A 20792-nucleotide genomic window follows, 5' to 3' on the forward strand; every position below is an offset into this window, starting at 1 on the left:
TTATGACCTTTTTTGCCATGGTTGTTAAGTGAATCATGCAATTATTAAGTGAATCAATGATCATTAAGCAAATATGGCTTCCTCCATTGACTTGGCTTGTGGGAAGCTGACTGGGAAGTTTGCAAATGGCAATCACGCAAACTTTAGATGCTACAACCGTTGCCAAGCAACCCTATTTTGATCATGTGACCATGGGGAATGCTGTGATGGTTGTTAAGTGTGAGGACCGGCCCTAAGTCACTTTTTTTCAGCGCAGTTGTAACTTCAAATGGTTATTAAACAAATGGTTGTAAGCAGCGGTGGGATTCAAATATGTGAACAACCGGTTCTCTGTGTGGATGCCACTTCCGGAAGTCCATTCTGGGCCTGGGCAACAAAACATTAGCTACCGGTTCTGCCAAAGTGGTGCAAACCGGCTGAATCCCACCACTAGTTGTAAGTCAAGGACTACTTTTATGGAAAGAACTTTGTTCAGAGTTTCTTAAAAAGAGAGAGAGAAAACAGATGAGGATAAGTATCACGATCAAATGTTTTCAGACCTTAAGACTGTCCCAAATCTCAACATAATTTTATTGTTTCCATGGAGATGACCTACATTTTAAAACAGTTGCTGATTCCAAAACTAAGCACATCAACCCCCATCACTACTCTAAGGTCCATCAACCTGGCCCTTTGCTAAAAGTGGCCATTGCTATCCAGTGTTGCTCCGGCTTGGCAACTTTAAGACGTCTGGACTTCAACTCCCAGAATTCCCTAGTCAGCATTCTGGGACCACCTGTCTTAAAGCTGTCAAGTTTGCGAAACTCTGCTCAATCCCGCTTCACTCCTTTTATTTATTACATTTCTCAAAACCCAAAGCTCAACAACTGAAATTCTCTGGATGCTTTACAACAAAACACACCAAAACATGTAGTCCGAATATGCCACGAAAAAATCCACACATTGCATCAGGAGACTAAAAAAAAATGTAGGAGTAAATACATCTGCATCAATGTACGCATTGTGCATAAATAAACCGCCAGAAGAATGAAGATGGCAGAAATTTTTCCACACAGTGTTTCCCACACATTCGGGCAGACTGGATTAAATCTGACACCAAAGGACAAGGGGATTTCTAATTGAACTGGAGAAACACACAATACTTTGTTATAGAAACATAAGGCCCCAGTGGAGTTACTCAAGTTAATGCCGTCCAACTTAAGCCAGCCATAATTTTATACCTCATGATCTGCAAACACTAAGAGAAAGAAGAAGAAGAAGAAGAAGAAGAAGAAGAAGAAGAAGAAGAAGAAGAAGAAGAAGAAGAAGAAGAAGAAGAAGAAGAAGAAGAAGAAGAAGAAGAAGAAGAAGAAGAAGAAGAAGAAGAAGAAGAAGAAGAAGAAGAAGAAGAAGAAGAAGAAGAAGAAGANTTATGACCTTTTTTGCCATGGTTGTTAAGTGAATCATGCAATTATTAAGTGAATCAATGATCATTAAGCAAATATGGCTTCCTCCATTGACTTGGCTTGTGGGAAGCTGACTGGGAAGTTTGCAAATGGCAATCACGCAAACTTTAGATGCTACAACCGTTGCCAAGCAACCCTATTTTGATCATGTGACCATGGGGAACGCTGTGATGGTTGTTAAGTGTGAGGACCGGCCCTAAGTCACTTTTTTTCAGCGCAGTTGTAACTTCAAATGGTTATTAAACAAATGGTTGTAAGCAGCGGTGGGATTCAAATATGTGAACAACCGGTTCTCTGTGTGGATGCCACTTCCGGAAGTCCATTCTGGGCCTGGGCAACAAAACATTAGCTACCGGTTCTGCCAAAGTGGTGCAAACCGGCTGAATCCCACCACTAGTTGTAAGTCAAGGACTACTTTTATGGAAAGAACTTTGTTCAGAGTTTCTTAAAAAGAGAGAGAGAAAACAGATGAGGATAAGTATCACGATCAAATGTTTTCAGACCTTAAGACTGTCCCAAATCTCAACATAATTTTATTGTTTCCATGGAGATGACCTTCATTTTAAAACAGTTGCTGATTCCAAAACTAAGCACATCAACCCCCATCATTACTCTAAGGTCCATCAACCTGGCCCTTTGCTAAAAGTGGCCATTGCTATCCAGTGTTGCTCCAGCTTGGCAACTTTAAGACATCTGGACTTCAACTCCCAGAATTCCCTAGTCAGCATTCTGGGACCACCTGTCTTAAAGCTGTCAAGTTTGCGAAACTCTGCTCAATCCCGCTTCACTCCTTTTATTTATTACATTTCTCAAAACTCAAAGCTCAACAGCTAAAATTCTCTGGATGCTTTACAACAAAACACACCAAAACATGTAGTCCGAATATGCCACGAAAAAATCCACACATTGCATCAGGAGACTAAAAAAAATGTAGGAGTAAATACATCTACATCAATGTACGCATTGTGTATAAATAAACCGCCAGAAGAATGAAGATGGCAGAAATTTTTCCACACAGTGTTTCCCACACATTCGGGCAGACTGGATTAAATCTGACACCAAAGGACAAGGGGATTTCTAACTGAACTGGAGAAACACACAATACTTTGTTATAGAAACATAAGGCCCCAGTGGAGTTACTCAAGTTAATGCTGTCCAGCTTAAGCCGGCCATAATTTTATACCTCATGATCTGCAAACACTAAGAGAAAGAAGAAGAAGAAATATGAAGATTGTGTTTTTGGACTCAGAAATGTTGGCCGTTAGTTAGTGTTTGCTACACAGCTCTGGTATGGAGAGGGGCTGACATAAATTTTCCTCACCAAGCAAAGGCCTTTTATTGATGATATTGTATTAATCTCCTCAATAAAAGGCCTTTTCTTGGTGAATAGAATACATTATTAATTCTGTTGATTGCTGCCCAGAGTTTTTCAGGATTGGGCAGGTCACAAATTGAATGAATGAGCAAGTGAATGAATGAATGAATGTTTTTCCCTGTCTTATAATTACTTCCATTTTAGACCCTTGACCTCAACTTGCTTGGGACTATTCACAGCATCGATTTTGAAAGCAACACAGGATGTGCAGAATGTTTCAAATGAAAACCCCTCCTCCAATTTGAAGCGAGCTGTTCTGGAAACGTTCTGCCCTTGAAACAATGCTTTTTTCAAAAGGCTTCCAGGATAGATAGAAACAGCTCGTTTCCAACTCGGAGCAATGGTTGGCATTTTGAGATCAAAAACAACATTTTGCATACGCCTAAGGCCATGTTTTGTTTGATCTTAGTGAGGTCTGATTATTGGAAAGCCGGATTTACACACTGCACTAAACTGTAACGCAGGCTGTATTCCGCGACTGCGGGTTGTTAACCAAGATTTATCCCGTGATTAGCGGAGAATCTTGAATTCTTATTCCGGGCAACCCTCTTCATAATGTCAAATTCATTCTGCCAAAGATCAATTCAGACTGAACAGTTTTTGTCCAGTTATGACTGGTGCCCCCATTGCAACCTTTTTTGAAGAAGGAAGTTCTGCCAGTTTCCTGCACTATCACAAAGCCGACTACATAAGGCTACTTTTGAAGATCAGTCAGGAGCCACCACGATATAAAAAAGATGTTGAGACTCTAGAAAGGGTGCAGAAAAGAGAAACAAAGAAGATAAGAGTCTAGAGCAGCATGCCTGGCTGAGGAATTCTGGGAGTTGAAGTCCACAAGTCATAAAAGGGCCAAGTTTGAAGACCCCTGGTCTAGAGGCTAAACCATACAGAAAACCATTGAGGGAACTAGATATGTCCAGTCTAACCAAGAGAAGATCTAAGGGTGAATGATAGCAGTCTTCTTGTACTCGAGAAGTTGTCACAAAGAAGAGGGTGTTGACCTGTTCTCCAAAGCACCAAAGGACAGGAAAAGAAGTATTGGGTGGAAGTCTATCTGAAAGAGATCCAATCTGGAACTCAGGAGAACTTTCTTGATAATCCATGGAATGGCTTACTTCCGGGGGCTGTGGGGAATTCATCACTGGAGATTTTAAAGAAGAGATTGGACAACCATTTGTCCAGAAGGGCATAGGGTCTCCTGCTTGAGCAGAAGCTTGGACTAGAACAGGGGTCCTCTACCTTGACAACTTTAAGACTTGTGGACTTCAACTCCCAGAATTCCTCAGCCAGCTTTAATGAACGTCTCACTTAGCAACATAAATTTTGGGCTCAATTGTGGTCGTAAGTCAAGGACTACCAGTACAGTTCTTCAACAACAACAACAACAACAATAATAATAATAATTATAATAATAGTAATAATAAAGTTGGAAGGGACCTTGGAGGTCATCAAGTCCAACCCCCTGCTCAGGCAGGAAACCCTACACCATTTCAGACAAATGGCTGTCCAGTCTCTTCTTAAAAACTTCCAGTGTTGGAGCATTCACCACTTCTGGAGGCAGGTTGTTCCACTTGTTAACTGTTCTAACTGTCAGGAAGTTTCTCCTTAGTGCTAGGTTGCTTCTCTCCTTGATTAGTTTCCATCCGTTGCTTCTTGTCCTGCCTTCAGGTGCTTTGGAGAATAGCTTGGCTGCTTCTTCTTTGGGGCAGCCCCTGAGATATTGGAACACTGCTATCATGTCCCCCCTTGTCCTTCTCTTCGTTAAACTAGACATACCCAATTCCAGCAACCGTTCCTTATATGTTTTAGCCTCCAGTCCCCTGATCATCTTTGTTGCTCTTCTCTGTACTCTTTCTAGAGTCTCAGCATCTTTTTTACATTGTGGTGACCAAAACTGGATGCAGTATTCCAAGTGTGGCCTTACCAAGGCATTGTAAAGTGGTAACATTAAGGGGAAGGACATAGTTATACCCTGCAGCTTTTCCCTCTGTTCTCCCATCCTTATCTGATGTTTGCTTTAAATTACTGTGTACAACTGTTTGTTTTATAGTTTAAACATAATTAAAAAATTTAATCATAGGTCTATGGTATCTGCCCTAAAGATCGCTAATTGGGTAGATTCATTAAAAGAAACAAGATTGAAACATGCCAGACAAACAATTTACAGTTCATTTATTGTTCCAAATATAAATCATGCAGTGCTAATTCTTTCAAAGCAGACCTGATTATATAAATCCCTTTCTCTTGGTTGTTAATTTTATTCTTGGACAAGACAAGGCGACCCTCTCAGATAATCCTTTCTTTAAAGTCAAAGCTGTGTGGGGTGACCCTGTGGAATCCATGGCTCTTCCCTGCTTTCCAGAAATCATATATTTATGCACCATCAAGTTTAAACTGTGATTCAAAGACTAACATGCGCCAATTAAAAGCATGGTTGCTGGGCCACAAAGGGAATAAGGTCCAAGAGAAATCTAAAAACAACCTAATGGAAATGTACTGCTCCTTCCTTCTTTCCTTCCTTCCTCCTTTCCTTCCCTTTTCTTTCCTTCCTTTCCTCCCCTTTCCTCTTTCTTTCTTTCTTTCTTTCTCTTTCTTTCTTGCCCTTCCTTCCTTCCCTTTTTCCTTTCTTCCATCCTTCCTTCCTTCTCTTTTTCCTTCCTTCCTTTCTCCCTTCCCCCTTCCCTCCCTTCCTTCCCTCCCCTTTTCTTTCCTTCCTTCCTTCCCTCCCCTTTTCTTTCCTTCCTTCCCTCCCCTTTTCTTTCTTTCCCTTTCTTTCTTTCTTTCTTTTCCTTCCCTCCCTCCCCCTTTCTTCCTTCCTTCCTTCCTTTCTTCCTTCCCTTTTCTTTCTTTCTTTCTTTCTTTCTTTCTTTCTTTCTTTCTTTCTTTCTTTCTTTCTTTCCTTCCTTCCTTTCTTTCCTCCCCTTCCTTCCTTCCCTTTCTTTCTTTCTTTCTTTCTTTCTTTCTTTCTTTCTTTCTTTCTCTTTCTTTCTTTCTTTCTTCCTTCCTTCCTTCCTTCCTTCCTTTTTTCTTTCCTTCCTTCTTTTCCTCCTTTTCCTTCCTTCCTTCCTTCCCTTTTTCCTTTCTTCCATCCTTCCTTCCCCTTTTCTTTCCTTTCTTCTTGCCTTCCTTCCTTCCCTCTCTCCCCTTTTCTTTCTTTCCTTCCTTGCCTCCCTCCCTCCCTCCCTCCCTCCCGAAATTGCTTTGTGTTGCATCTTGGTCTACTTTAGACAATGACATGGTGAAAGTAACTTTTATTCTTCTTATTCCTTCCCAGGATATTGAAACAAAATCATATGAGCCCCCTCTTTTGAGGGAGATGGGTAGTTTAGAAATATGAAATATGAATAAGTAAATAAATATGACAATTTTGACAGGTATTTCTGCCCTTCTTTTGCTCTTGGGTGTTTCAATAATCTCCCTCTGCCTTTATCTTTTTTTCTTCCTCTTCAAACCTTCTAAAACAAACCAGTTTTTCATCATGGATAAACTTCACAGAAATCTGAAATTCATTTATATATTTTCACACAGAGAGAGAGACACATGCACACACACAGTGACCACCTTTATTATTTTTATAAATAACTGAAGGCAGCCAACATATCTGACACACCTTCCTCTTGTTATGTTCCTCACAACAACAGCCATTTTAGATGGATTGGACCAGAGGTCTTCAAACTTGGCAACTTTAAGATTTGTGGACTGCAACTCCCAGAATTCCTCAGCCAGGAATTCTGGGAGTTGAAGTCCACAAGTCTTAAAGTTGCCAAGTTTGAAGAGCCCTGGATTGGACTGAGAGAATGACTGGCCCAAAGTCACCCACCTGGCTTTCATGCCTAAGGCGAGACTAGAACTCACAATCTCCTGATTATTGGCCCAAAGTCACCCACCTGGCTTTCTTGGCTAAGGCAGGACTTATTTATGCTTTTTTCCCTATGGATATATTATCCATATTCTATTTTTTTTCTTTTATGCCTTATTTTGAATATATTTCAGCTTCTATGAACTATTCTTCCAGACTTTTTTTTTCAAGGCTTGGCTTTTTTCATAGCATCTGTGGCTCTCCTAATCCAAACAACATTTTCAATGCATCATTCACCTTGAAACATCTTCTTTTTTTCTCTTTTTAAAAACTCTCCTTCAAGGATAATTTCTATCCAGCATTCAGAAGAACTCTTTCTCTGCATTTCAAGGATTTTTTTTCTTTCCTTCCTCACAACTTGTCTTTTTTCATCCTTCAGCCTGCAATAGTGATCCATCCATCCTTCCTTCCTCCTTTCCACACACCCTTCCTTCCTTCCTTCCTTCCTTCCTTCCTTCCTTCCTTCCTTCCTTCCCCCCCCCCCNTTGAAGACCCCTGTATTAAGAGAACCTCTGTTGTAACAACCCTGTGAGGTGGGTTGGGCTAAGACAGAGACGGGTCCAAAGTCACCCAGCTGGCTTTCATGCCTAAGGCGGGACTAGAACTCTCAGTCAGTTGTCACAAAGAGGAAGGGGTCAACTTATTTTCCAAAGCACCAGAGGGCAGGACAAAAAAACAAGGGATGGAAACTAATCAAGGAGAGAAGCAACCTGGAATCAAGGAGAAACTTCCTAACAGTGAGGACAATTAACCAGTGGAACAGCTTGCCTCCAGAAGTCATGGGTGCTTCATCACTGGAGGTTTTTAAGAAGACTGGACAGTCACTTGTCTGAAATGGTATAGGGCAGGGGTAGGCAACCTTGGCTCTTTTATGACTCGTGGACTTCAACTCCCAGCATTCCTGAGCCAGCTATGCTGGCTCAGGAATGCTGGGAGTTGAAGTCCACGAGTCATAAAAGAGCCAAGGTTGCCTACCCCTGGTATAGGGTTTCCTGCCTGAGCAGGGGTTGGACTAGAAGACCTCCAAGGTCCCTTCCAGCTCTATTCTGATTGATACCTATATATTTATGTCTCTGCTCACAGTGGTTAAAGATGATGAGCTTGGAGAGTTGACAGCCCAGGTTTGAGACTTGAGTTCTACGCAACAGGGTGAGCTTCCATTCTTGCTCCCAGCTCCGGTCCATCCAGCAGTTCTAAAGCATGCAAACACAAGTAGGTACCACTTCAGTGGGAAGGTAACAGTGTTCTGTGCACCTTTGGCATACAGCCATGCTGGCTATAGGACCATGGAAAGAGTCTTCAGACAACACTGGCTCCATTGGCTAAGAAATAATAATAATAATAACAACAACAACAACAACAATAAAGTTGGAAGGGACCTTGGAGGTCATTGAGTCCAATGAGCACCATGTCCTCAAGTTGGACATGACTGGACAAGGAAATCTTTGTCTTTACTTTCTCTTTCTAGCCATACGATGCTTTCATGAGGAATCAGCTTTACCAAAATTCAGTGACAGAACAGAGACTAAGTCACAAACCGAGATGACTAGAGGGATGTCAGATAGCAATCTCACAGCAATGGAAAATAAGTGTTAAGCTCTTTAGTTTGAAGTATATAAAGCTACCAGCCAAAAAAAAAGAAAAAAAAGAGAGAGTAAAGAATTTGAACGGCGATAAAAATGTACCTAGTAAAAAACAGAAAGAGGGAAGCCAAAATTCCAGCTCATCTATTCCCTGTTTTCTGCTTCTTCACAACCAGATGTAAACAGACAGAACTAATTGGGCGTAAATGAAGGACATTGATGGCGGAGAAAGACTTCGGTAGATCAGCCTGGGTTTGTTTTGCACAGCCTGCTCTGTGCAAAAATGTGCATGTGGTCTTAATAAGCCCACAATCAATATTGTGCTCTGTCAATTACGAAACAGGCTGCAGCTGGGATGCAGCAGTCTGAAAATCCCTACTCTGCTCAAATTGCTGAGAGGTCCAAGTATTTAACTCCAATACTGCTGGGATGTCTTGAAGAGGACAATCAGATTTTTGTTCAGGACAATGACCCAGCCCCTTGAAAAAAAATGTGTTGAAGGGAGACCACTGCCTTGAGATCATAGTATGTTTTAGATGTGTGTCATGTATGTGTTTCACTTTGAGAGCAGGCAACTCAATTTCATTTTTTGATGTGTGCCATTGTGCCCAGTAAAAAAAATGACAATAAAGCTTATCTATCTTATCTTACTTGGCCATCTTCATAGATATTGTATTTGCTGTAAATGTGAAACTAAAGAAGATTGAAAGAACGATGAAGACCTGGTCATTTGTCATACAGATGGTCCTTGACTTAACAACCTTACAATTGAGCCCATAATTTCTATTGCTCAGTGAGGCAGTTGTTCAGTGAGTTTTGCCCCATTTTACGACCTTTTTTGCCTTGATTGTTAAGTGAATTACTCAGTTGTTAGGTCAGTAACACGCTTGTCAAGTAAATCTGGCTTTCCCATTGACTTTGCTGTCAGAAGTCACAAAAGGGGATCACCAGAGCCCGGGACACTGCAATCAACGTAAATATGAATCAGTGGCCAAGTGTCTGAATTTTTATCACATAACTGTGGGAATGCTGCAAGGGTCATAAGTGTGAAAAATGATAAGTCATTTTTTTCAGTGCCATTGTAACCTCAAACGGTTACTATTCCTGTAAGTTGTACATGGAGGACTGACTACCTGTATAAAATATAACAACGCAAAAGTAAAAAAAAAGTTAGCCACTGAAACCATGAGTTGACTGCCCTTTTCGATCTCCCAAATAATGCTTAGGATTCAGATGCTACCCATAAACGAGTCTCTTTTGACTCATCCCCCCCCCCAAATGGGGGCAAAATTAAATTACCTCTCTGGAGAAGACTGTAAGGCAGGAAAAGATGGAAGGAAAGAGAAGAAGAGAACAACCAGCAACAAAGTGGATGGAACGTAATTAATAGTGGTGATGGATGCATCAAAGAAGCTGTGGTGGCGCAGTGGTTAGAATGCAATATTGCGGGCAAACTCTGCCCACAGCCAGAAGTTCGATCCTGACATCCTTCCAAGATCAGTAAAGATGAGGACCCAGATTGTTGAGGGCAATATGCTGACTCTGTAAACCACTTAGAGAGGGGCTGTAAAGCACTAGGAAGTGGTATATAAGTCTAAATGGTATTGCTATTGCTATTAGAGAGCTGAAGGACCAAGTTAGGGAGAGATTGTCAAGGAAAAAAAATCTACGGGGTCCCTAAAAGTTAACATCGATTCGATGGCACATAATCAATCATAATCAACCATGCACATTTTAACTCTTCTTTCCATTTCCCCCCCGTCTTGCTAGTAATCGGTCCAAATTGCATCCAGATTGGCTCCTATTATTTTCTGTCCTATTTTTGGCTATGTTTATACGTGTGTAAAAATCAGCAAAGAATGCAGCCTATTCTAAGTTTTATATTAAAGGACTATCCTCCTTTTGATATGCAAATGTCCATGCAAATCCATCCGTATTCCTGTTCTTCAAATTATTGATCTGAGTAATGTTAGTTTTTTTAAAAAAATACAGCAGGTGGTAATGTGAAAAAAGCTAAGAAGGGTTGAATTTGGTTAGTAGTTGGATGGGAGACGATCAGGGAATTTCAAAATTTCAGGTCTGATTAAGAAGTTGAAAAAAAATCTCCTGGAAATCAGTTTTTTAAAAAAATAAAATAAACCAAGCTCTATACAATAAGTAGTAACCATTGACATAATAGTCCTGTTTTCTACACCAGCAGTCACTGATAAATCAGGTACTCTATAAATGCCCTTAAATTCTCTTTTAAATTAAGATAAATCAAATTAGTGGTTTTCCCACATCCTTTGGCAGTGAAGCTCAGGGTTTAAACTTCACGGATAAATCTTCATTTAAATTGCAACTTAATAAAAAGGGCAATGGAATAATACCATCACGACAAATCAAATCCTATCAAACCAATGTATAAAAGTAGAACTTCTCTCCACATTGAAAAATAACAACAGGAGTATAATTACTGCATTTGAGAATCAATTCAGAACAATGGGAACATTTTCAAGAAATTCTACAGACCCAATTTCAGTTGCCAATACAGGCAGTCCTCAACTTACACCCATTCGTATAGTGACTCTTCAAAGTTACAATGGGACTGGGAAAAGTGACTTATAGACAGTGGTGGGATTTAAATATGTGAACAACCGGTTCTCTGTGCGGATGCCGCTTCCAGAAATCCATTCTGGGCCTGGGGAACAAAAAATTAGCTACTGGTTCTGCCGAAGTGGTGCGAACTGGCTGAATCCCACCACTGCTTACAGCCAACTCTCACACTTACAACCATTACAGGGTTACATGATTAAAATTCAGGCACTTCACAACTGGCATGTATTTATGACTGTTGCACTATCCTGGGATCATACAATTGCCATTTGCAATCTTCCAAGCTGTCTGGGATCCTTTAGAAGCGGTTTGATTCTGAAAGATATTATCTTTTTCCTCCCTCGTGACAGTAGCTGAGCAAAGCTGGAGGAAATTGAGCACAACCGAAGCAAGTAAACAAACGTCCTGAAACAGAGACACGTAGGAAATTCAAGATGTTTGCATGTGGAGGGCAAAATTAGGGAGGTGCAGCTTTGACAGCTGCAGGCCCCTTTCAAATGCTCTCCCTGGCGAATGTGTCTCGCAGACTCTCCGTTGCAAGCCACAGTTAAAGAAGCGGACTTATAGAACGGCGACGCAAATTTCAACTTGAGAAGCTTAGATCGCCATGGGTCTGCAAGCCAGAATCGGTAACCATGTCTGATCATGCGTGAGCAAACCAGATACGCTATTTAGAAGGATGCCACGGGTCTTTGAAATGACCACATCGGCCCAGGTCCTCCGTTTCCGTCGGCTGAACTTGCTACGCTATAGAAGGGAAAGTGTAATGTGTACTAAACTATTTGGAGAAGTCAGCGGGGTAGAATGACGAATTTGAGGGCAGAGAAGAAAGCAACGAGTAAGCTAGCTGAGAGACAAGGAAGTCATTTATGAAACCAGACAAGGATTGGAGGACAGCCACCAGAGATAAAAAATAGAATATTTGCAGCTCAGGGCTGAAATGTGGGGTCCTGCGTGCTCTCTGAGTTTTGTTGTTTTCTCACGGACATTTCATTACCCAACTAGGTAACATCATCAGTGCTAGAAAGGAGTGGGTTTGCTCTCTGCTATATGCAAGTGGCTTACCCTGTTCACTGTTGCTGGGAATGTTCTTGGTGGACCTTTGATTAGTCTGTTGTTTACTGTTAGCTTGTTTGATTGACTTAATAGTTCCTGGATTGGGGTATTGTTTACCGCTTGATTCTTGGTATATTGTTGATCTTGGTGTTGCGCTCTGCTTATCTGGGTATTGATTGCTAGTGAGGTGTTTTGTTCTTGTTGTTTCCTTTTTAGCTTTTTTAACGGTCTCTTTCGAAAGGTATGTACATGTTGTTTATCTCTATGGGACTGTTGATGGCGGATTTGTCCTAATGGCAGTCTTACAGGAATTCTCCAGTGTCCACAAACACTGACAGGGCAAGATGCTTGTATATAAACACTCCCTTGAAGCACTGATGATGTAACCTCGTTGGGCAATGAAACACATGCAAGAAAATATCCAAGCAATCTCCACTCCCTTCCAGAATTGATGATTATCTAGTTGGTAATGTTTTACCAAATAACAACCATTAGTGACTTTCCTTATCAATTATGATGGATGGTTGGATATAGAAACCATTTCCCCAATCCTGAGAGGCACTAAGAAACCTTACAACGAATTGGAGACGAAGCCCACCGACTCAATAAGAACCCCTCTATGGTCCAGGGTGTCAACCTGCCCTTACCTTTACTTTGGGGTGGGTTCTGACTCCGATCTCGGAGTACGTTGATCTGGTAAACAGCTCCGTAAGGCTCAAAAAGTTCTTTCAATTCTTTTTCCGACCACGAGCGTGGGATCTGCCCGACAAACATCTTAATGGCATCGGGGTCTGGTTGGTCTGAGTGATCCAGAGCGCCATTCATTTTGTTAGCTGTGCCGTTGCTAGTAAACACAAGAGAGAAAGAAGGTGGTTAGAGAAAGGGCAATTTTGGGAGATATGATTCAAGGCCAATGAACAAAAGGGGAGGAATAAAGACAGTGGGACTGACTAACCCTTCCAGATAAAGTGCTACAATTAACAGGTAAAGTGCTACAATTAACAAAATTATAGCCACAACAACCACAATACAATACAAATGGTTGTAAGTCGAGGACAACCTGTATGTGAAAATAAGCCCATGCCCTTTCTTTAAAAAAAAAACCTGCCATGTATGTGGAAGGGAATTCATACGGCTTTAATGGGTATATTCACATGGAAACTGAGTATGGAATACGAGGAGGAGACCCACCGAATTGTATCCTAGTTTTCATTGCTGGCTCTGTTTCAAGGCTCCAGATAGACCCGCCATGAAATGAAATGGGATGAAATGGGGGAGTATCAAAAAATCAAAAGAAGCAAAACAACCCGCCGACGTGTGAGATGAAAGGGGGAGAGAGCGTTAAAAGGAAAAGGATGGATGTGCCGTGCGCACATCCATCTCCAGTGAAAGGTAGGGACAATGCTCTCATTTTGGTAATGATTCCAGAATGAAAAATGGACGTAGCACCCGAATGATGGAGAGCTTTCAAAGATGTGATACAAAGAGCAACGGAGACCCAACACAAGCTTACAGAAAGCAAAAAACTGCAGCTATTGCACATATGGGGGGAGGTTAATGCATTAACAGGGTTGCAAATCCCAGGTTAAGCAGATTTCTTTTAAAAAATAAAATAAAAACCCTAATATTTAATATTTAATATTCCTTTGGTCAAATGCCACAGAGGCGTAATTTCCAGAGGGGTGGGAACTTCAAGCCCTTATACCAGGGGTCTTCAAACTTGGCCCTTTTATGACTTGTGGACTTCAAGGGAATTCCTCAGTCAGCCATTTTGATGAAACTGCAGGCTTGGATCCAGACCAGGGGTCTTCAAACTTGGCCCTTTTATAACTTGTGGACTTCAACTCCCAGAATTCCTCAGCCAGTGTGCCTGGCTGAGGAATTCTGGGAGCTGAAGTCCACAAGTCATAAAAGGGTCAAGTTTGAAGACCCCTGCCTTACACTAATGCAGGGGTCTCCAAACGTGATGTCTATGGAGATGCTCAGTCATCCAGGTCATGGCTGCCCCAAAGGTACTTTTTCAAAAGGCAACTGGACTTTTCTTTGTTTTTTTTTTCCTTGAAGACATTTTGCTTCTCATCCAAGAAGCTTCAGACCTACAATTCACCATCTCCTGGTTTTTAGGCCAGCGGCCCAGGGGTAGGCAACCTTGGCTCTTTTATGACTCGTGGACTTCAACTCCCAGAATTCCTGAGCCAGCATGGCTCAGCATGGAAACCTCTCCCTTTCCCCTCAGCATGGCTGGCTCAGGAATTCTGGGAGTTGAAGTCCACGAGTCATAAAAGTGCCAAGTTTGAAGACCCCTGGTCCAGCCCCTTAACCACTGCTGCCTTATGCTTCTGAATGGCGAAATATAAAGACAACAAATAAAAATGAAATGCTGAAGATTAATTCTCTCCTTTTCCCATTAGAACCTTACATGTCATTGTATGCAATTGTGGGGTGTAGGCCCAGTGGGGTCTCGCACAACGTGATAAGCTGGAATGGCTTGCTTAGAGCGGGTTAGCGCTTGTGCGAACTCCGTGATTGGTTAAGCCGTGGCATGGTTTAGCATGTTGCATGAATCGGACTGCCATAGTGCGGTTAACAAACTGCAGCTTACAAATAATACAGTTCTTTGCAGATGTGAGAAAAAAATTGGTTGCAATTGCAGGTCATATGCTTGAGGTTGATAATGTGTCTTCCACTCTATTTCAGTTTAAATGCCCTAATTTTATAGCACGCTGTCAATTTCACCCTCGTTTTCTTTTGCGTGACTCTTGTCAATGAAATTAGATTACGGCTGTCCAATTCTCAGTTTTTAAGATTAGTAATGCTACGTCTCTTGAAGTCTTCTGTCCATTTCTTCTCTATTAGAACCTCTGATTTTATTTTTTATTTTTTTTTAAAAAAAAACATTTGTAAAAACGCAAATTACTGCCATTTCAAGAGACAGCCCGCATCATCACCTTTTCCATCACTTAAAAAAAAAAAATTCTTCGTTTTTTTAAAAGGGGGAAGGAAAAAAACCAGAAAACATCTGGCATGGAGAATACAGATGATCATTTGTTTATATCTTCCTTTCTCTGTCTAACTGCCTTTTCCAAACATAACCAGATGGAGCCTTTCAAAATCAAATTAATTTCAGATTAATTCACTCTGGACTAACGCCAGTTTCTTGACTTGGAACTTTCAGACACTATTTAAATTGATTTGCAGTGATGAACTTAAAAGAGCTAAAGTCCTTAGGGATTTTGTTTTTAACTTTTTTGGCGGGGGATATAAAATCAAGCCAAAAAGGATTCCGCAGCCCATATCTAATTTGTTGGGGATAACTTTCCCATAAGTGCCATAGAATGCAGGGAGTCCTCAACTTATGACCACAACTGAACCCAAGATTTCTGTTGCTAAGTGAAACAATTGTTGTGAGTTTTGCCCCACTTTATGACCTTACTTGCCACGGTTGTTAAGTGAATCACTGCAGTTGGTAAGTTAGCAACACGGTTGTTAAGTGAATCTGGCTTCCCCCGTTGACTTTGCTTGTCAGAAGGTCGCAAAAGGGGATCACGTGACCCCGGTACACAAACAACCGTCATAACTATGAACCAGTTGCCAAGTGTCTGAATTTAGATCCCACGAACATGAGGATGCTGCAGCGGTCGTAAGTGTGGCAAATGGTCAGAAGTCACTTTTTTCAGTGCTGTTGTAACTACGAACAGTCACTAAACGAACTGTTGTAAGTCGAGGACTACCTGTAGTTTTTGAGTTTTCCTCATGGCCTGGAACTACAACTCCTAGAATTCCTAATTTTTCACACATTTCTCCAGAAGGACACTTGGACAGGTTTTGTAATCCGTTTTCCATAAACACCTCTGTGAGCCATAATTCTTTAAAGGTGGGAAATTCCTTATGGAGGAATTTCAACTCCACTTCTCAAGATACTTTGAGAAAACCATTAAAATTAACCAACATACAATTCATTCCCATATATAAAATTCTAATCAATGAGAAAGATTGTTATAGGGTTCTTTATTTCTTTCAACAGAATCTCCATTAAAACCCTCCTCCACCTCCACCTTCCTTTTCCTTCTCCTCCATCTCCACCTTCATTCTCTTTCTCCTTCTCCTTTTTTTCTCCTTCAGCTCCACCTTCCTTCTCCTTCTCCTTCATCTTCACCTCCACCTTCCTTCTCCTTCTCCTTCTCCTTCTCCTCCATCTCCATCTTCCTTCTCCTTCTCCTTCTCCTCCATCTCCATCTCCACCTTCCTTCTCTTTCTTCTTCTCCTCCTCCTCCATCTCCACCTTCCTTCTCTTTCTTCTTCTCCTTCTCCTTCTCCATCTCCACCTTCATTCTCTTTCTCCTTCTTCTCCTTTTTCTTCTCCTTCTTCAGCTCCACCTTCCTTCTCCTTCTCCTTCTCCTCCATCTCCATCTTCCTTCTCCTTCTCCATCTTCACCTTCCTTCTCTTTCTTTTTCTCCTCCTCCTCCATCTCCACCTTCCTTCTCCTTCTCTCTCCTTCAGCTTCAGCGCCACCTTCTTCCTCCTCCTTTTCCACCTCCACCTTCCTTCTTTCTCCTTCTCCTCCATCTTCCTTCTCCTCCATCTCCACCTTCCTTCTCTTTTTCCTTCTCTCTCTCCTTCTTCAGCTTCAGCGTCACCTTCCTCCTCCTCCTTTTCCACTTCCACCTTCCTCCTCCTCCTTTTCTACCTCCACCTTTCTTCTCCTGCTCCTCCTCCTCCTCTTCCCGCCCCACAATCCCATCTTTCAACACGAATAATCTGTGGAGCGTTCAGATGTGTAAATGAAAGACGGGAACTTCTATCGCACCCTTAAAGCAGCATGTTTGAATGTCTATGAAGCCAACAGAGAAGATCTTTATAAATCACAGGCGAGGCTGAAATGGGATGAATAATTCATTGCTCGGCAAGAGGTAGAAAGCCAAGCCTTGTCATCACACATGGTATCGATCAGGACATCACAGCAAGCTTTCATAGGCTCCTAGCTGGAAGAGGGTTGTGGAGCCATTCAGCCCAATTTTCTGCTGATTTCAGGAATCCAAATTAATTAAAGGAGCTTAGAAGGGAGGTCTCTCCAGGCCCCCCTAATACCTGAAGTCATCCACTGAAGAAGAGACCAGTCACGTATCCTTCACTCCCTGGTGTTCCTATTGACCTATTTTACATAAGACCTTTCCTAAAATTCCTTCTTTTGGCACATTCTGTGAACTTAATAACGTTCCCTTCACAAACTGTCTGGTTTGGTACAGCAACCAAACCCGCGCAGGTAGTCCTCGACCGATGAGCCCAAAATTTCTGTTGCTAAGTGAGGTTTTTGTTAAAGTGAATTTTGGCCCACTTTACGACCATTCTTGCTACAGTTGTTAAGTGAAGTTGTTAAGTCAGTAACACAGTTGTTAAGTGAATCTGGCTTCCCCATTGAATTTGCTTGTCAGAAGGTCCGCAAAAGGGGATCACATGACCCCGGGACACCACTGCAACCGTCACAGGTACATGCCAGTTGCCAAGCCTCCGAATTTTGATCACGTGACCCTGGGGATGCTGCAATGGTCATAAGCGAGAAAAACGGCCACACGTCACCGTTTTCAGTGCAGTTGTAGCTTTGAACGGTCACTAAACGAACAGTTGTAAATCGAGGACTGCCTATATTCTAATTATCTTTCTGTAAACCAATTTTACTAGGGTTTTTTTTTTTTTGAGGTTAAAAAAAATCTGACATGCTCTCCTGAATTCTTAGGATTAAAAACAGGATCTATGCATATTGCAAACAGTAAAAATAATAGGATAGAATATGTTTATTATGGTCTGAAAATTGCAGGCGGATCTGAATTATTTAAAAAGATATTATCTTTCCAGGATAAAAATGACCTCTTTCCTATCAACCTGGCCTCCTTAGCATTTAACGTGCTGCTCCAGTCCAAGGACATGACATTTTTTTAAAAAAATGTCATGTATTCTCTGATTACATCTCTTACTAACTGACTACACAAACAATTTTAGCCCAGTGAATGTATTTGCTCTCCAAGACACCTTTATTATCTGTCTAGTTCCAAGTGCCATTTAGTGTTTTCTACTGAGACTTAACAGCTCTGGAAAATTACAAGATAAATGTCAAAAAGTGATCAAGGCATTAATGAAGCTGTGTTGGCAAGCAGCAATAACCTTTGGAAGATAGGCAAATTCCTATTAGAATAAACTGACTTGTCCAAGGAAAGAATTCTTGGGAAGGGTAATTATAGCATTTGTGGATGGAATCAATAAAACATAGGCTATCTATGCAAATATAGGACTGAAGACTAGATGCTAAATTCTTCCTCTCGTTGCAAGAATAAAAAATGAATATAGCTGGTCCCCAACTTATGACCAGAGAACTAAGCCCAAAATTTATGTTGCTAAGCGAGACAGTTGTTAAGTGAATTTCGCCCCATTTTATGACCTTTCTTGCCACAGTTGTTAAGTGAAACACTGCAGTTGTTAAGTTAGTAGCCCAGTTGTTAAGTGAATCTGGCTTCCCCATTGACTTTGCTTGCCAGAAGGTCGCAAAAGGGGATCACGTGACCCCGGGACACTGCAACCGTCATAAGTACATGTCAGTTGCCAAGCCTCCGAATTTTGATCACGTGACCATGGAGATGCTGCAGTCGTCGTAAGTGTGAAAAAAACGGCCATAAGTTGCCCTTTTCAGTGCTGTTGTAACTTCGAACAGTCACAAAATGAATTGCTGTAATTAGAAATAAGCAAATTTCTTACCATCGAAACTTGCAGGTTATTCAAACCGTTCTGCCTAGTCAGCAGTGAAGAAAGTCCACTGCAGGTTTTTATTATTATTATTATTATTATTATTATTATTATTATTATTATTATTATTATTATTATTATTATTATTATTATTATTATTATTATTATTATTATTATTATTATTATTATTATTATTTTGAATGAGTAAAGTTTGGACGACTTGAGATGCGTTTTGGAGAGTTATCTTAAAAACGAAACTCTGCTAAGATTAAGTTGCATTTAAATACAGCTTAGATAACAGCAGGGGAAGTCAAAGAATTTCCATCCTTTTCCTAGGGGGAAAAACGTGTTTCAAGAGAGTCGGATAAATTGTTTAGAAAAAGAATGACTCATAGAAAAAGAAGTGTAAAATTCATACGGCAGCAATTGAGGATTTTTCAACTAGAGTGGAAGTGAATGCATGAGGCATACGTTGGATTTACTTTCGTGGGGCGCTGTTTGATGGCATAGGGTGGGAATATATAGGTAGTCCTTGACTTACAACCCATTCGTTTAGTGACTGAAGTTACAAGGACACTAAAAAAAGTGACATATGACCGGTTTCCACAATTACAACCGCTACAGCTTCCCCATGGTCATGTGATCAACATTTGGGCGCTTGGCAACTGGCATGTATTTGTGACAGTTGCACGGGATCATGTGATCACTCTTTGTAATCTTCCCAGCCGGTTTCCAATTAGGTAAAGTCAACGGGGGAAGCCTGAGTTTCCTAACGACCACATGATTCGCTTAAAACCTGCAGTGATTCGCTTAACAACTGTGGCAAAAAGGTCATAAAGTGAGGCACGACTTATTTAACAACCGCCTTGCTTAGCAACAGAAATGTTGGGCTCAAAATGTGGTTGTAAAATGAAAGATTATCTGTAGGCAATATTTTTTCCGATGCTTACAGATCTCCTACAGGTATACACATACATATCGGTGGGGTCGTTGGTGCTCTCTGAACTTGTAGTTAAGTGGTTTACAAATGTCAGCCTATGGCCCCCAACAATCTGGCTCCTCATTTTACCGACCTCGGAAGGATGGAAGGCTGAGTCAACCTTGAGTCGGTCAGGATTGAACTCTTGGCAGTGGGCAGAGTTAGCCTGTAATACTGCATTCTAACCACTGCGCCACCAGGGCTCCTAATGCAACATCGGATCAGCTACAGCAGTGGTTCTCAACCAGCTACAGCAGTGGTTCTCAACCTTTTTAATGCCGCGACCCCAGCCGGTCGTAAGTCAAGGACTAAACCGGTCGTAAGTCGAGGACTAAACCGGTCGTAAGTCGAGGACTACCCAACCGGTTGTAAGTCAAGGACTTTCCCTGCCCGGGAGAGCCGTGCATGTGTGGTTCTGCCCCCTGCGCCGGCCGAGGCGTAGCTGGCAAGCGGCAGAGACAGAGCAGGTTGACCACCAGCTGGCCCAGCTCCAGGGAGGTAAGGCACCCGCCGGAAAAGGGGAAAAAAATGGTGGACAGCCTTGCTTGGCGACCCCCATGAAATGGTCGATCGACCCCAAATGGGGTCCCGACCCACAGGTTGAGAACCACTGAGCTACAGCAATAGCAATAACACTTAGACTTATATACCACTTCACAGTGCTCTAAAGCCCCCTCTAAGCGGTTTACAGAGTCAGCATATTTGTCCTCAATGATCCGAGTCCTCATTTTACCAACCTCGGAAGGATGAAAGGCTGAGTCAATCTTGAGCGGTCAGGATTGAACTCCTGGCAGTGGGCAGAGTTTGCCTGCAATACTGCATATTAACCACTGCGCCACTACGGCTCAGCAAAGCAGAAATAAGCAAAGCAGATAAGTAGAAATTAACACCAAGGTTAATTGTTTACTGCCTGGTTGTTGGTCTAGTACAGGAGTAGGCAACCTTGGCTCTTTTATGACTCGTGGACTTCAACTCCCAGAATTCCTGAGCCAGCCATGGCTCAGCATGGAAACCTCTCCCCTTTCCCTCAGCATGGCTGGCTCAGGAATTCTGGGAGTTGAAGTCCACCAGTCATAAAAGAGCCAAGGTTGCCTACCCCTATACTAGACCAACAACCAGGCCGTAAACAATACCCCAATCAAGGAACTATCAATGCAGACAAA

The 20792-nt window shown here is 41.7% G+C and overlaps 1 protein-coding gene across 1 annotated transcript in view; it reads right to left on the reverse strand.

Annotated features, from left to right (window-relative positions):
• LOC114923049 (CUGBP Elav-like family member 2) overlaps positions 1-20792 on the reverse strand; it is a 115292-nt gene that overhangs the window by 31184 nt on the left and 63316 nt on the right. Inside the window, exon 2 of the mRNA XM_029285447.1 lies at positions 12561-12757. Coding sequence (XP_029141280.1) covers positions 12561-12757 — 197 coding nt within the window. The remainder of the gene's footprint in view (positions 1-12560; positions 12758-20792) is intronic.

This window comes from Protobothrops mucrosquamatus, unplaced genomic scaffold, assembly GCF_001527695.2.
Source record: "Protobothrops mucrosquamatus isolate PMUCROS unplaced genomic scaffold, P.Mucros_1.0 scaffold1719, whole genome shotgun sequence".
NCBI classification, from domain to species: Eukaryota; Metazoa; Chordata; class Lepidosauria; order Squamata; family Viperidae; genus Protobothrops; species Protobothrops mucrosquamatus.